This window comes from Diabrotica virgifera, chromosome 8 (assembly GCF_917563875.1).
Source record: "Diabrotica virgifera virgifera chromosome 8, PGI_DIABVI_V3a".
Classification (NCBI taxonomy): Eukaryota; Metazoa; Arthropoda; class Insecta; order Coleoptera; family Chrysomelidae; genus Diabrotica; species Diabrotica virgifera.
The window spans coordinates 137552300-137570438 of NC_065450.1; the positions used below are offsets into that span (position 1 = coordinate 137552300).

Here is an 18139-nt window from a genome sequence, read left to right on the forward strand (position 1 = left end):
CCTCAACCTATTCAGTTGGAGACTTCAAAGTGCAGACACATAGTAAAATATATCACTTGAGAAAGGCACGCTGCCGAAACAACTGTAGCGACTAACTTATAATGAATTTTGTGGAAATATTAAAAATAAAAGTTTTGCAGTGTTTTTAATATCAGAAAACGGTAGTTCTCGCCAGTGACTCACATCCCCCTAAATGCCACTCTATATGTATATACGCAAAGTTTTCAGTTCTGACAAGTTGACTGAATTGAAAAATGGAACAAATCCTATTTTAACGTTTAGCGAAATCCCGCCAATGCATATGCCAAACATCCATTTTGGTCCAAGGGTGTGAGTTTTACGGCGCTCCCAATTTTGGGTCAGGTTTTCGTTCTCGTCCCCAAAAATTTCGAAAAGTACCCCGCACAAACCTTATGGAAATTAGGTCCCAGTGAATTTCGTTCATACTTTGGGAAAATACTCTTTGAAGCATCCTAATAAGAAGTTCTCATGGGCACAACTCAATCGTATGAAGGATTTTCAAGATATAGAGGCACAAACTCGGAAAATTGTAAGATTTACTGGGTATTCCAATTCCCTGCATTACTGGTTATCTGGCAACATGTAGAATTTTGGATCAAAGAAAAGTACTAGTAGTCTAGGATTTTTTTCTGGTTATCCAATGGCGACCTTTACTTTTACCTTGATATTCAACGGACGTCATCTTCTAGAGTCTCGAGGGTTTTCGGCATAAAATTGATATAAACAGATTACCCATGGGTTTTTGGGATCGCTAAACACGAATATGCCATCAGAATTGACCTCCGGAGGACGTGGTGGCCAGGGCTACTGCAAGGGACGTCATCTTCTAGAGTTTCGATGGTTTTCGGCATTTAATTGATGCAAATGAATTACTGGAGGGTTTTTTGAGGTCGCTAAACACGAATATGCCACCAGAACCGACTCCCAGAGCACCTGGTGTCCAAGGTCAATGAAAGGCGATCCTGGAGTTTCGAGGGTCTTTGGTACTACAATAATGCAAACGGATTAGTTATAAGTTTTTGGGGTTGCTGAACACGAATGCGTGATCAGCACGGACACAGGAGCATCTGGTGCCTAAGACAGGTTATCTTCTGGAGTTAAAAACCTCCAGTACTCCAGAAAGAGTAATCCATTTGATTTCTCCGAAACTCCAGAAGATTACTTGTCTTAGGCACCAGGTGCTCCTGTGTCTGTGCTGATCACGTATTCGTGTTCAGCAACCCCAAAAACTTATAACTAATCCGTTTGCATTAATGTAGTACCAAAGACACTCGAAACTCCAGGAGTCCCTTTCATTGACCTTGGAAACCAGGTGCTCCAGTAGTCGGTTCTGGTGGCATTTTCGTGTTTGGCGACCTCAAAAACCCTCCAGTAATTCATTTGCATCAATTAAATGCCGAAAACCATCGAAACTCTAGAAGATAACGTCCGTTGAAGGCCTAGGTCAAACTAAATGTAGCCATTGGATAGCCAGGAAAAAATCCTAGACTACTAGTACTTTTTCTTGGTCCAAACTTCTACATGTTGCCAGATAACCAATAACTCAAGGAATTGAAATACCCAGTAAATCTTATAATTTTCCGAGTTTGTGCCTCTATATCTTGAAAATCTTTCATACGATTGAGTTGTGCCCATGAGAACTTTTTATCAGGATGCTTCAAAGTGTATTTTTCCAAAGTATGAACGAAATCTACTGGAACCTAATTTCCGTAAGGTTTGTGCGGGGTACTTTAAGTCCGACCTCTGTCGCTTCTAATACTATTCCTTACTATATTTCCAACGCATGTCTATTTGGTTATACATTTCAAAACCCATTTATATACTTCAAAAGGAGGAAATGTTTTTATGTATGTACAGTAGAACCCCGCAAATCCAAATCCCGTTAATCCGAACGTTCGGCAAATCCGAACCAACGGAAAGTGGAAAAAATTAAAAAATTTAAAAACAAAAACTTAACAACATGTTTATTATATAGAGCATAATCAGGAAATTGAACAATGTAGGATTAGTAGGACTTTGACATTTAACATTTCTTAAAAATAAATACGTACTTTGTGCGTAGTGCTTATAAAGGTTAAATATAAACTTATTTCGGTTTTCTCTTAGTCAACTTGAGTCCTAAAAATATTGTCCACACTCTTGCGAGAACGTTTTGCGACTCAAAATCAAAGACAATGTAAGCTTTGAATTCTTAGTTAGGCTAATATTAATATTTCAATCAACGGTTAGGCTAACTTTCGGATAATCCGAACTTTTCGGAATCCGAACAGGCTGTCCCCCTAATAAGTTCGGATTTTCGGGGTTCTACTGAACCTCTATATGTATACTGTGGTATAGTCGTGCTAGAAAACTAAGAGAGTCATTCATATTCAGCGGGGTACTATTGATGGAAATGTGTACTTAAATAAACGACGAAATATTCCATAAGACAGGTAGATCCTTTGTTGCTAGAATTTCAAACCTGAAGAATAGCTCCCCGCTAAGCTAAAAATTTTAATCACTCATAAGCCAGTATGGGACTGGGTAGATACAGCAGGGTATACTTTTTGGGTAAATGTATCTCAGGTTTAAAGAGAGACAGGAACACTCCAAATAAATCAAATCAATAGCGCTCGAGTTCATGTTTTGAATGGTGCCTAAGTGGTCAGGATCGGACATACAGACGTCCCAGTATAGCCGAAAAACTGAAAAAATGATCTTTCAAAATTTTGTTTTTGGAAATGACACTACCACGTGTCATTTCCTATCAAGCTCATGTCTAGCGGCCAAAATCGGACACGTAAGAACACTTCTTACGCACGTAAGAAGTTGTACTTTTATTATATGATTTCAACGAAATAAAGATACTTAAAAGTTTATTTGTATTTTATTTAATTATTAAACTAATTTTAATATTACCACTTTCAAAAATTTGACATTAAAACAACACCAAAAATTAAAAAAAAAGGATAACAATCGTCCATGTCAGGATTTGAACCCGGGAGCTTCGCGTTATGTAGTCGAATGCTCTTCCAATAACCCATCAGGGTTTTGTTTTTATGGCTTCTGGGACGTAATTACAAACGACGGTGACAAATAGATCAAGTGAAGTATTAAATATAAAAATGTTTAAAAAATACTTATTTTCATACTCCCAAGGAAGACAAATCCAAAGACACAAAAATTATAATAAATATATTTACTAAAAACACTAATATATTATTTCAAACATTTGTTGCGCAGATACATATAGGTCTGGATCCCGCGTATGAAAAAAAAGTTGATTAATACCAAGCTGAAAATTTGTTAATAGCTTAAGGGTGTCTAGTCGGATAAACTTTGATATATGGGAATACTGGAACAGGGGCAGTTTTAATTGTGGAACAGGTTAAAAATTTGGAACGGTCAGACCACGAAAACGGCACATTTATTTTGTCCGACAGAATAGAGTTAAACTCTCCGAACAGAGATTAAACTCTCATGCAAAAATCAGACTGCTATTTATCACCTGTCATAATTCCTGTCATTTGACATATTCTACATGTTCCACTCATTAAAACGCCCAATTAGTGATAAATAATAGCAGTCTGATTTTTGCATGAGAGTTTAATCTCTGTTCGGAGAGTTTAAGTCTGTTCTGTCGGACAAAATACATGTGCCGTTTTGGTGGTCTGACCGTTCCAAATTTTTAACCTGTTCCACAATTAAAACTTTCCCTGTTCCAGTGTTCCCATATATCAAAGTTTGACCGACTAGACACCCTTAAGCTATTATAAAATTTTCAGCTTGCTATTAATAAACTTTTTTTATACGCGGGATCCAGACCTAATACATAACTTGGATGATTTAGCAACTAACAACATACTGTCGGTGTGCGCATGCGCCAGGAAATGTAAAAATTTACCGTCGTGCCTAAAGAAGTATAACTTCAAAAAACTTTAAAAAATTCCCTGATGCAAGAATAACAAATCGCTGAACGCGATAAAAATGAGTTTCGCACACAATATTTCAACTACAAAAGAGCTTATATGAATATTATGTGGCGCAAAAGAGTATTTTCTTTGTGACGGAAAATAAAATTATTGTTTTATTTTCAAAGTTTTTTCCACAGTATCTGTTAAATTTGAAGTAAAACGCGCCACAAAAAAACCTTTTTTCTACGAGCGTGCAAAAATGTCTACTTTCGCGCACTCATTTTAGTTTAGAAAGTTTCACTTTTCCGCACGCGTGTTACTTTTCCGCACGCGTGTTACTTTTCCGCACGCGGTTTTTACTTTTCCGCACGCGTGTTAATTTAGATATGTTAATATAGCCTTAAAGTAATTATAATACATGCAATAAACTAATATTTAGATATTATTTACTAATTTGTTTTAAATATATCTTATTGTGTTCCTGTTTTAATGAAATTAACGCGACAATTCGATGAAATAAAATTATTTTGACATAATATTCGGAAGTCAAATCGGTAGACAATAACAGTCGTTTTGAATCATCGTCATGGAAACCAAGATCGTCGTCATGCTAACTAATTATATTGAAAGATTGGTTTTGACAACTTTGTCAAAGAATTAATTTGTGTATGTATTTTCATATTAATTAAATAAATTGATTAAGATTTGGTAATTTTTTAAAGACTCTTAGAAAAAATATTGTTCCTAACTCTTACAGAAAGTCTCTTTTCCGCACTCGACTGCTTGCCGAACTGCAGTCGCGTGCGGAAAATAATGACTTTCTGCACTTGTTAGGAAAATAACTATTGTTAACAATTTTTACGCCACGTATTATTTATATTAGCACTTTTGTAGATGGAATATTGTGTGTGCCTCTCATTTTTTACCGCTTTTAGCGGTATCTTTGTTCTTGGTACATTAACGTTATATAATTACATTTATGTATATAATAAAATTTATTATTTAATGTAGGTCACATTTACTACACATTTACACTACATTTAATGTAGGTCACATTTACTACACATTTACACTACATTTAATGTAGGTCACACTTTTCGATTTCAACCACAGATATTTTCTTACTAATTTAATTAATCAATTTTATTGTTGTACGCCCAATTCGATGGACACAAATGCAAAAATTTGAGGTTTTCTGTCCAGCTGTTTGGGTAAATATACAAATATTTGGAGTTTTAGACCTGGATCCCGCGTACCAAAGAAAGTTTAACAACAAGCTGAAAATTTGTTAATACCTTAACGGTGTCTAGTCGGACAAACTGTGATGAAAGGGAACACTGGAACTGGGGAAGTTTTAATTGTGGAACAGGTTACAGGTTTCGAACGTCAGACTACGAAAACGTCCCTTGTATTTTGTCGGACAGAACTTCCAATTGATTTGTTACCCTTTCGTTAAACTCTCATGCAAAAATCAGACTGCTATTTTATCACCAACATAATTCCTGTTATTTGAAATATTCTACGTGTCGGACTTATAAAAACGCCCAATACATTTGTCGGACAATTTTTTTATCATATATTATATAAAGTTTGCTATTGAATAAACATAAAAACAAGCTGCTAGTTTTCACAATCATAAACATGTCAGCATGACACGTTCCACAATTAAAATCATATTTAACAATTAAAACTTCCCCTGTTCCAGTGTTCCTATATATCAAAGTTTGTCCGACTAAGCACAGTTAAGCTATTAACAAATTTTCAGCTTGCTATTAATCAACCTGTTTTTGGTACACGAGATCCAGCGCTATAACGGTGTCTAGTCGGACAAACTTTGATGTACGGGAACACTGGAACAGGGTAAGTTTTAATTGTCGAACAGGTTACAGGTTTTGAACGTCAGACTACGAAAACGTCCCATGTATTTTGTCGGACAGAACTTCCAATTGATTTGTTACCCTTTTATTAAACTCTCATGAAAAAATGAGACTGCTATTTACCACCAACATAATTCCTGATTTTTGACATGTTCTTCGTGTCGGACTTATTAAAATGCCCAACATATTTGTCGGATAAAAATTTTTCATATTATCATAAACAGTTTGCCCTTGAATAAACTTAAAAACAACCTGCTAGTTTTCACAATTATAAACTTGCCAGGATGTCACGTTCCACAATTAAAATCACGTGCCACAATTAAAACTTCCCCTGTTACAGTGTTCCCATACATCAAAGTTTGTCCGACTAGACACCGTTAAGCGATTAACAAATTTTCGGCTTGCTATTAATAAACTTTTTTTTGATACACGGAATCCCGGCCTATTTAGGAAAAATTCGCCTGGCACTTTTTGTTTTTATTACGATTAAATGGATCGTATTGACGCGACTAAATAAATATAATATGTGATTTTTACGACGCAAAAATAATTATTAAAAGATTGTTTCTTACCACAATATAAAATAATCCTACTATTTTGCCACCATGTCGCCGTTCAATACCACCGCAAAAGTATTCTCCAGTTTGAGATGCTGCTTGAAAGTAGACAGCATCAAACGCCTACAAATTTATCAAAACTGTTCAAAGAAATGTCTAAAAAAAGTAAATACTTATGTATTTTGACAACAATTTCCGATGTTGGTACAAATCAACGATATACAAAATATGGTTTACTGTAAAGAGACCGAAATCATTAGACCGAAAGCAGTAGACCGAACTCTTCTTCTTCTTCAAATGCAAATCCACTAATGGATGTTGGCGATCACATTTTCCATTAACTCTCTGTTTCTTGCAATGTGTATCAGTGATTGTATGTCGGTAATCCCTGTCCATTGGCTTATGTTTCGGAGCCAGGACATTTTCTTGCGTCCTATTCCTCTCTTGCCTTCAATTTTACCCTGGATTATGAGTTGAAGGAACTGGTATTTTTCGTTTCGCATGATGTGACCCAAATACGCCGTTTTTCTTTTCTTGATGTTTTCGAAAAGCTGACGTTCTTGGTTGATTCTTTTAAGGACATCCACATTTGTGACTTTCGCCGTCCATGGTATCTTTAGGATACGGCGATAAAGCCACATTTCGAAGGCTTCTAATCTGTTTATATCCCTCGTTTTGAGTGTCCAGCCCTCTATGCCATATAACAGCACCGACCACACGTAGCATTTAGTAAACCTTAGTCTCAGTGTAAGGTCGAACTCTGAGCAGCTCAGTACCTTCCTGAATTTTACGAAAGCTTGTCGAGCTTGCTCAATGCGACATTTTACTTCCCTGTCCGATGCCCAGTCTTCAAAAAGCCACGTTCCTAGGTATTTGAATTTGCTCACTCTCTCCATGGACTTAGTATTCAGTGTTATGGTGGAGTTTTCAAATGCATCCAAGTTTCTGGAGATGATCATGAATTTGGTCTTTTTGGTATTAATCTCTAATCCCATTCGCTTACTGTATTCTCCGATTATAGTGACAAGTTGTTGAAGATCTGCTATGTTGTCGCAAATTAAGACAGCATCATCAGCATATCGTATGTTGTTGATTAATACTTCATTCACTTTGATTCCCATCTCTGCATCTTCCAAAGACTCTTGAAATATGGCTTCCGAATAAATGTTAAATAAAAGAGGGGAAAGCACACATCCCTGCCGAACACCCCTTCTTATATGTATGGAGAGACCGAACTCATTAGACCGAAAAGCACTTTACCGAAACCTCACTAGACCGAACAGCAGAAGACCGAAAAGCAGTTCTTTTTACTTCTCGCAGTAAAAGAGAAAGACTAATGTAATTGATATAAAATGATTTTATATCAGACTGTACAGTGTAACAATTTACACAGTCTATATATATAAAATAATACAAAAAAATACAATAAACAAAAAGACAGATATACAAAATCTTAGCATAATTTACTGCAAACTTTTTAAATTTATTTACCATTTCGGTCTAATGCTGTTCGGTCTAGTGAACTTTCGGTAAAGTGCTTTTCGGTCTAATGAGTTCGGTCTACTGCTTTCGGTCTAATGATTTCGGTCTAATTGTCGTGTACCACAAAATGGTTATACAGTATAATACGGTATAATACAGTATATACGGTATAATACTAAATTAAACCAGTTTTATAGGGTCCTACGCCTATCCGCTCCTAATCGCCAGTCCTTTCTATTGTGGTAGTATTCCTCTATTAAATTTCTTTCCGACATCGCCTTGGAGATTCTCTTTATCCATGTAGTTGCTGGTCTTTTCTGTGGGGGTCCATTTTAACACTCTTGTTTGGGATTCTTTTTTCATCCATTCATCTTAGGTGTCCGTACCATACTAGCTGTTGTTTATCCATGTCATCTATGATTGTTGTCTCTATTTCCATTTGTTGTCTAATGTCGTCTATTCTTATGTGTTCTAGTCTAGACCTTCTTGCCGACCTCTTCCAAAAATATATCTCAATGACTAGTAATTTATCTTTGTACTTTTTGGTTAATTGTCATAGGTTAAGGTTGGTTTTAGTATTGTGTTGTAAATTCGTTTTTTATTTTCTTTTTGTATATTTTATTTTTTGGCACTGTACCGAATTCAGGGCTCCTATCATCTGTTTTGCTTGTACTATCCTTTCTTTGCTTGCAATTGTCTCCTGTTCCAGGTTCAAGTTCTCCGTTTCTTCCCTTCCTACGCATAGTCCATTCGTTAACGGTAAAATATTGCAAGACCTCTAAATTCTAAAGAACCTCTCCGATTTAGAAGAAATTTTGCAAATAAGCTCATCTTCTCCTTCTCTTCAAAAATGATATGACTACAATGTGTGCTTTTTATTTTTAAGGGGTGAAAACTACCCTTTTTACCAAAAATTAAAAAGAGCCGATATAAGCGTTATTTAAATCTAAATTATGTGTAGGTACGTTAAATAGTATGTTAAATATAGGAATTTGATTGTTTCTCATATTGAAATGTATTTTATAGTTTATAACTATTTTTAAACCCTTAAAAACTACCATCTAAATAAGAATTTGTATAAAAAATATTTTGTAACTTTAAATTAGGTAATGATGTATTTTGTAGTGATCTAAACTTTATTTTATGTTTGCAATTTAGTTTATTAAGTATTTAATATTTTCAACCATTATAAATTACCGCTACAAATAAATTTATTAGATCATTCACTCACGGTAAAATATTGCAAAACCTGTGAATTTTAAACAACCGCTTGGGTTGACATGAAATTTGGCATTCACATAGCTAATAAGTTAAGGAAAAAAAGTGATATAGTACCAATGTGTACTTTTGCCCTGGGGGTGAGTTTCACCCCTTCTCGGGGGTGAAAAAATATAGGTCCAAAATAAGTCCGGAAATGGATAACCTGACTAATTCTAAGCAACTTTTGTTCTATAAAGTTTTTTCACTAAGTCAATATTTTCGAGTTATTTGCGAGTGAATATGTTCATTTTTCAACAAAAGAACCACGGTTGTTAGACGGTTTTTCGCAAATAAATCAAAAAGTAAGTAATTTATCGAAAAAATATTCCGAGCAGAAATATAGATTATGAAAAGCTGAAAAAATCTGTGTGTATGAAGTTTGGAGAACTAGTAGAACCAGAGTCGTAGCTAATGAAGTTCCAAGATACGGGGTGTTGAGATTTCTCTTACAAATTGAAGATTTATTGTATGCTCTTAAACCGGTTGAGATATGCAAATGAAATTTGGTGGGTTTTAAGAGGTAGTTATTACGCATTTATTGATAGACTTACTATTAAGAATTTTATATTCACCATTGGCGCGCATACGGGTACTATTCTGAATTAAAAAAAATAGTACGCCACTGAGGTATTTCAAATTAAAAAGCATTTTTGAGTTACTTATCTAATTTATGACAGAAAATATTTATTCCCTTTTTTCATACAATGCGCCTTTTTCATGAAAAAAAAAATAAAATACTTATATCAACGATTAAAAAGTACTCGACATAAGTTTCAATCTGGTTTTTTAACGATAACTTCTGTAATTTTCAAGATATTTCATTGTTCCAAAGCTTATTTTATGGGGAATTGTAATTGCTAAAAGTATTCAGAAGCTAGACTTTCTGGCGGTCTTTGATTTTTAAAGCATGCGATTCAAAGAGCTTAGAAAACTGCTTCTCACACTTACGTGCAAACTTAAAATATAAATATCTCACTCAGTGTTTACCATAGAGACCTTGAAAAAACTGAATAAGTTTTAGTATAAAAAATACTACATTTTAGTATTGATATATATTTTTCAGATTTCTTTTAGTTTTCAAGTAATTTTGGAAAAATGGAAAACATTTATAAAATATCAAAAAATAATTGAATACTAAATTGAAATTTTTTTCAAACCTAAGCACTTTAAACTGGCTAAAATCTCAGAACGCGTAGTCAGGCTATAAATAAACTTAATTGTTTAAGGAATAGTGTTAATTTTTATTTTCGTGGAAATTGCACCAATTTAAGTAATTATTCTTTTGATTTTTCAACGACATAATAGTTTTGTTTTTGTAATAACTCAGCCATTTTTTGTCCAAAGCACTTTTATCATAGCACCTTTTAAAGGTATCGGTAAAATATTTAAAAGATGTTTCCATAATTTCTTGCGTTATTTAATGATAAAATGTTTGATCAAGGTTAATTCGAAAAAATCCCGATTTTAAGTAGGCTGTAACTTAGGTTGTGTTATTGCTATAATAATTTAAAGAACACCACTCCATTCACTAATTTAATAGGTTTATCTTTGATTATAATGACTTTTTCGTAAAAATGCATAATTTTAGAGATATTTTTGAAAATCCACTCAAAAACATGCATTTTTCATTTTCATGTAGGAAATCATCAATTTCGATCGTGAATAACTTGCTAAATACCAATTTACCGAAAAAGTCGTATATAAAGTTTTTTACTCTGAATTGAAATATCTATCAATTTCCGAGGTTATTTTGAGGTTAAATATTTCCACCCCCGAGAAGGGGTGGTAACCACCCCCAGAGCAAAAGCACACATCGGCACAATATCACTTTTTTTCTTTGACATATTATCTATATGTATGCAAAATTTCGAGTCAATCCAAGCGATTCTTTAAAATTTACCGCAAAAACCGTCAAAGAATGGACTAGCATAAATACAGTGGAACCCCGTTAACTCGGATTAATCGGGACCGCGGCCGATCCGGGTTATCGAAAATCCGGGTTAGCCGGAGAAAATGGTAAAAATTAATAAAATATGGTATGCTTACAGATAAACTCTGTTATAATTGTCACACAGACACTGGTAAACCACGTTCGCATTCCACACAAAACCACACATACAAAGCGTCGTCAAGAGTCTCATTCTTAGCTTTATTAGCTTTGCACCGATTGTCCAAACTGTCTCTTGTTATCATTTTGAAAAAAAATTCTTCGATTTTAGTTCTATTTTTCTTCCAATCCGATACTGTAGATGTACCGACACCATATAATGCTGCAAGATTGACCTTTATCAATTCTACTTAATGCTTCTAGTTTCTTTTCCATTGTCACTACAACATTTTTACGTTTTGTTGCCCTTATAGACAAAAAACACGCACACAAAATCTGAATAGATTTACGAACGATTACAGAACGGAAGCGAACAATAAGGCCGATGTCAGATTATGCGTTTTCACCGGATGCGTTTCCACCGCATCCGGCCAAAACGCATAGTGTGACAGATCGGTCCGATTGCGTTGGAAACGGATGCGTTTTAAGTCATCGGTACGCTCTTACAAACTGCACCAGACTAAACGCATAGTGTGACAGGTCAGTCCGATTGCGTTGGAAACGGATGCGTTTTCACCGCATCCGGTCAAAACGCATAATGTGGCATCGGCCTAAGACTTTACTACACACAATACCGTCTCTGATGTTATGTTATTTAATAACAGTGATGACTAAGACCATTGTTAAAAAAAGAATTTTAATAGTCTTTTCTAAACAATGCTAAGACAGTTTCAAATAAATAAAGGATAATACAGGTGCCTGTTGTTTTCGATAACACGACAATGAATGTGGTGTGCCATGAGTCATTTTTACTATGGTATATGTAGTTCAAATTACACAAACACCCATTATCTCTCAAATATTATATTACATAGAGTTGATACAAAACCTCGTGAACCTTGAAAATGCGTATGTATAACCGAAATAAAATGAAGCCAAAAACATACGACTATTTTATTTGCTACGAATTGCGCGACAGGGTCCCATCTGCACCCTGATATTTTCAGTAATGTCGGATTCAATCGTTTCGTTCGTATATTGACGTCACCAAATGAACGAATTAGGTTCACGAGATTTTGTAACAGCAATACATTTTTATTGTTGAAATGTTTGTCTGATAAAAATCGGTCCGGGTTAGCCGGAGTTCCGGGTTATCGGGGGCCGACTTATCGGGGTTCCACTGTACTGTGTTTTTTCGCGTGACACGTCAAAATAGCCCGGTCAAAACAGCCCCGTCAAAAAAGCCCCGTCAAAATAGCCCGAACACAAAATAGCCTCGACAAAATAGCCCGCAAACAAAATAGCCCCGACAAAATAGATCGCACACAAAATAGCCCCGGTCAAAACAGCCCCGGCTAAAATAGCTCCGGCTAAAACAGCCTCTTATAAACAATTACATAATTATTTATACAAGATGTCCAAAAACTTTTTTTTAATTTAAATTACTTGACAAAAAGGAAGAATGTATTTAATTTATTTAATTTAAAATGCATTTTACTGTTGCCCGAAAACAAAAAAAAATGTTTATATCATAAATAATAAATAAACATTGATTTTCGCTTATCTTAAATGTTCAAACTTCCAAGAGGCAGGGAAGACAGGACTCGAGTTCTCTGAAAATACTATTTTTTTTAATGTGGTTAAGATAAACACCTGAATAGATAATAATTACCATTTCCGAAAAAATATATTTTTAAGGCATTATTTCATGATGAATTCTGAAGGGAACTTTTTTGTCAGGGCTATTTTGTCGGGGCTATTTTGTCGGCGGGCTATTATTCCGTGGCTATTTTGTCTGCAAGCTATTTTGTCGGAGCTATTTTGTGCGCGGGATATTATGTCGGGGCTATTTTGTCGCAGCATTTTTGTCGGAACTATTTTGACGGGGTACCGTTTTTTCGATATTCAGTTCCAGATCCCGTTTTCTATTTTTCTCTATTAGTTTCCTTACCATATATTCAAGAACTTCCTTGTGCTGTGCATTGTGCAATTAAAATTAAGTCATCTGCATAGTGCAGCGTGTAGAGTACCGTATCTCTTATCAGTATTCCAGTTCCATTGCACTTCTTCCATTGGATATTCCCTTCCACATATGGGCTTCATAGATCGTTCAAAGTTCAATCGTTCAATCGTTGATTGATAAATACCCCTCTATATTTATCAATCAACGGATATATATTGAATAATTCTGGCGATACACAGCATCTTTGTCTTAGCACAGTGTTTCCCAAAGTGTGGGTCGCGACCCCCTGGTGGGTCGCAATGAGGTACTAGGGGGGTCGCCGGAAATTTCCAAAATAAGACAAAAACACTACTTTGTTAAATCATGTATTTTTATTTTAATAAAGCCGTAAATAAAAATTAACAATTAATTATAAAACGAAACATAAAACTAAATATTAAAAGTCCTTAAGTAAAAGAAAAAAATAAAGTCAAATATTACAATGTTAATGAGACCCATGCGCCTGTTTTTTTGAAACTAGTCTTTCAAATCTAGGCTGTTTATTTGAGACACACACAATTATATCGTTTTCAAGTACGAGACGATTTCTCACTTTTGTTTTAATGGCAGTCATAGACGAGAAACTTAACTCACATAAATATGATGTTACAAATGGAACCAAACATTTTACAGCTTCATTCGCCAACTGAGGGTATTCCTGCATATTTTTGGTCCAAAATTCGTCCGGGTTCTGGGAAAAAAATTGGAGATTCAACATTCCATCACTTGATATTTCAATAAGTTGTTCTTTCATGTTTATTGGTATTTCAGCATGTTGAAAGGAATCGGCTAAAAACGGATTCAGTATCCATCTGCAACTGTCGTAACTGTTTTGAATTTCTTCGGGGAAATAATCACAGAGCTGTTGTTTTAAATTAAGCAAAGTAACTTGCATGCCTGCATAAACTTGTTCAAAATTTTTAGCACTGTAACATACATTTTCTATAATTTCCTGAACGCACTGGAATGAATCGAGCTGCTTTTTGCCAAGTGAAGTTGACCATAAATCTATTTTTCTTATAAACCCCTTAATTTTATCTGTGGCTGTAATTATATTAATGTCGCGACCTTGCAAATTACTGTTCAAAATATTTAATTGTTCGAATATATCAGCAAGGAAACCTAGTTTCAAAAGCCAAATAGGATCGGAAAATTGATTTTCATATGGGGACTTCTCATCTTTAAAATACATTAAAAGCTCTGCTCTTAAGTCAAATACTCTTTTTAAGACGTTGCCCCTTGAAAGCCACCTTACTTCGGTGTGATAAAAAAATTTTTGAAATATAGCACCCATGTGTTCGCAGATTTTTCGAAAAATACGGGTCTATAAAGCTTTTCCTTTAATGGAATTTACAACTTTAATGATGGATTTCATAACACAGTCCATTTCAGGAGGTAAAGCTTTTGACGCCAGAGCTTCTCGATTCTCGATGTAAAAAACAATGTCTTCATGTGGCATTATTTCTTGTAATCTGACGACAAGACCAGATTGATGTCCTGTCATAGCTTTAGCGCCATCTGTGCATATAGCAATACATTTTCCCCAGTCAATAACATATTTACTTGTGCGTTTCAAAAAACTGTCGAATAAACATTTTCCAGTGGTATTGGTCTCCAATGGGGAACAAAATAAAATATCTTCTTGAATGCCATTATTTGTATCATATCTTACAAACGTAATAAATTGGGCACAGTTAGATATATCCGTGGATTCGTCCATTTGAAGAGAGAAGTACGTGCATTTATTAAGATTTTCCACAACTTGCGCTTGAATATCTTCTGCCATATCACTAATTCTTCTTTGGATAGTATTATTTGACAGAGGTATTGTTTTTAACTTTGCAGACTCTTTTTCACCAATCATTATATGTACCATTTCAACAGCTGCTGGAAAAATCAGATTTTCAGCAATTGTGTGCGGATTACTAGTTTTGGCAACGCGATAAGCAACTTTATAACTTGCTAATAATGCTTTTTCGTTAGTAGTGGTTGCCAATTGAAAAGTATCTTGCTGTTTGTGAAGGACGTTCAGCTTTCTTTCAAAGAATTCTACGGGTTTGTCTTTTTTATCTGGATGTTTGCTATTTAAATGTCGAAGTAACTTTGATGGCTTCATGCTTTCGTTTGACAATACTTCTCCACAAATAACACATTGTGGTTTATTGGAAATAATGGTAACACCATATTTAAGATATTCATCACTGTAAAGTCTGTTTTTCTTTTTATTACTGCCACTTTCAGACGTAGATGGTTCTGCACTTCTTTTTAAAAACTTATCTATAATTTGTAATTTATCGTAGACGTAAATACGTAAACGGGAATACGTAAGTCGCAAAATATTTACTCATTACTTAATACCGCTGCATTCGCCACAACGTGCTGTTTCGAACTGAGGTCTCATTGCACATCGCCGCTTATATAAAGCCAAAACGAGGCTACGAGAACGTTCCAGAGTGCCATCTTGTAGCGAAGTAAGGAGTAGAGCCTTCGCGAATAGCATGGAAAAGTATTGCGATGTAGACACAAAGATGTCGCGGTGTACAATGTGCAGTCGACTTTTTATTATTTATTTTTATTGTAAATGCTAGTCTGGCAGAAGTACTACTAGTGTACTAGTGGGACAGATCGCAATTATTAAAATAATTGTTGAATTTTTTAAATGTATTTAGTTTGAATTTAAACAGTAAAGTAAAATAAAATTTGAGAAACCATCAGTTGTAAATTAGGCACGCTATTTTTGTCGCTATTTTGGTTTGGGTGATGAGTAGGGGGTCGTGAACAATTTTTTAACAAAAAGGGGTCGCGCTTTAGATAAGTTTGGGAAACACTGTCTTAGCACTTTAGTGACCAGGAAACCTTTGATATGTTATTTCCGATTTTACCTCAGAACAGTTAGTTCTGGCATTTTGACGTATTCAGAGGTACCAAACCAATTAACTTTACAGTTGAGCATCAGTTTAGTTAAGGAAGTGATGGAAATACGGCACCCAGCTTAAGCTTCTCCTTAACTTTTGACATAGACTTAGCTAAGCAAAAGCTTAAGTAGCTATTGAAATACCGGCCCTTAGTGTTACATTATAGCATATCAGTTAAAAAAAATTAAGCTACACAAGGATATGTAATATTGTGAAAAAAGTATTCCACTTTTTATTTATCTTAGTGTTACACTCAACAGAAGGGTTTATTTACAATCATTTGAAATGGTTATCCCAAAAGTCATTTTTTTTACATATTCTACTGTTGCTTTGAGGCGACGATATGTTCTCCATTGTGTTTTGCTGTAATTACGTTTCTTTCCCGGAAAAGGCATTTTTCGAGAAAAATCCAATTATCCGGATTTTTGATTATCCGGATCGGGTCCGGTCCCAATTAATCCGGATAATTGGAGTTCTACTGTAGGTATTTTTCCGGGTTTGGGTGGACATCGGTAATAATACATTGATGTCGGTTTAACAAATTGATATCCTTGACATGAATTATGCTGTTCATAAAATTAAATAAAATTAAATAAATAAAATCAGAGCAACAGTGGCCTAAGTCCAAAAACGGAGTTTTGAGATAAATGCAACCTTTTCATTCATATTTTCATTATGTTTATGGGATGGCGCTACAAATCATGTAGCGCGATCTAGCCAAATACCGGGTGGGGCATTAATGTGACAAAGTCCAATTACTAGTTTGTCGTAAGAGATACAAAAAAAAAAGAATGTGTGTGTACTTTGTACGCATGTAAGAAGTTATACTTCTATGATTATGATTTCGACGAAATTATTATACTTAACAGGTTATTTGTATTTTATTTAAATATTAAAATAACTTTCTTTACCTACCACTTTTAAATTTTTTGAAGTTATACTTCTTTACGCGCATATGAGGGTGAATTTTAATAGGATTAAAACCTTTGATCCCGTCGCAGTCGCATTACAACTTTGTTCTGATTGGATGTTCAAATGACATGACAAAAATTATCCAATATGGCAGCTGTATCACAGCTGTGGGACTGTGGTTTGGTTATGTATGGTGTATGGTTGTTGCGTTTTAAAATTTGTAGGAAGAGAAACAACAAAAAAAAGTTAGTTAATGGTTATACTGCTTTTTAAATAGTTTTCATATTATATTTTTGGACTTATTAACATAGAAGAGATGATTGTTGCGTGTCAATGTGAAAGCCCATCAAACTGTGACTAGTATGAGTGCCGCAAAATTACTGATAAAAAACCTATTAGCTCGAAGGCGTAGAGAACTGTGGATAACAACAATCAACCGGGACGATCTACGATCTCGCTTATTCAAAGCTAAAGAATCTTACACTGGTAAGTGTTTTATAAATAGTAGATCAAATTTTGTTATGATATTGTCAAATTAAATTGTGAAACGTCAAAATATTTATATTTCATTTATTAACATTAATATGAATAATACAACTTGCGCAATTTGGAAAATGTGGTTTAAAAGGTTTTTTATTATAATTTTGTGTCTTTGGATTTGTCTTCCTTGGGCGTAAAATAATAAAACATCTATTTTTATATTTCACTTGTCACCGTGATGTGTAAATATCTATGTCTGACACGTTAATAGTATGTGCCTTGATGGTCTTGTTGGTAGAGCATTGGACCAGAGATTGAGAATTCGCGAGGTTGCGGGTTCAATTCCCGGACGATTCATACTTTTTTCGTTTTTTTTTAATATTTGGCATTGTTAAGTTTTGGTTAAATTTTGATAATTATTGTTAATTTTTTGTATTGTAACTGTTAAGTAGGTATATTTATTTCGTTGAAATTATATTATAATAGAAGTATAACTTCTTACGTGCGTCCGAAGTACACACACATTCTTTTTTTATTAAAACGATACCAAAAATATAAAAAAAAATGAATATGAATCGTCCGGGATTTGAACCCGGCACCTCTTGATCTCCGGTCACACGCTCTGCCACTGAGCTATATTCCTTTTGCTTTGACAGGTTACAAGATTTCTCATACATACTGACAAATTTAATA

General features: G+C 34.6%; 1 protein-coding gene across 3 annotated transcripts in view; it reads right to left on the minus strand.

The window, feature by feature from the left end:
* The window catches only part of LOC126890769 (uncharacterized), a 75322-nt gene that overhangs the window by 27793 nt on the left and 29390 nt on the right, over positions 1 to 18139 (minus strand). For all 3 annotated transcript variants that reach the window (XM_050659954.1, XM_050659953.1, XM_050659955.1), the window contains exon 3: positions 6364 to 6471. In XM_050659954.1, coding sequence (XP_050515911.1) covers positions 6364 to 6471 — 108 coding nt within the window. The remainder of the gene's footprint in view (positions 1 to 6363; positions 6472 to 18139) is intronic.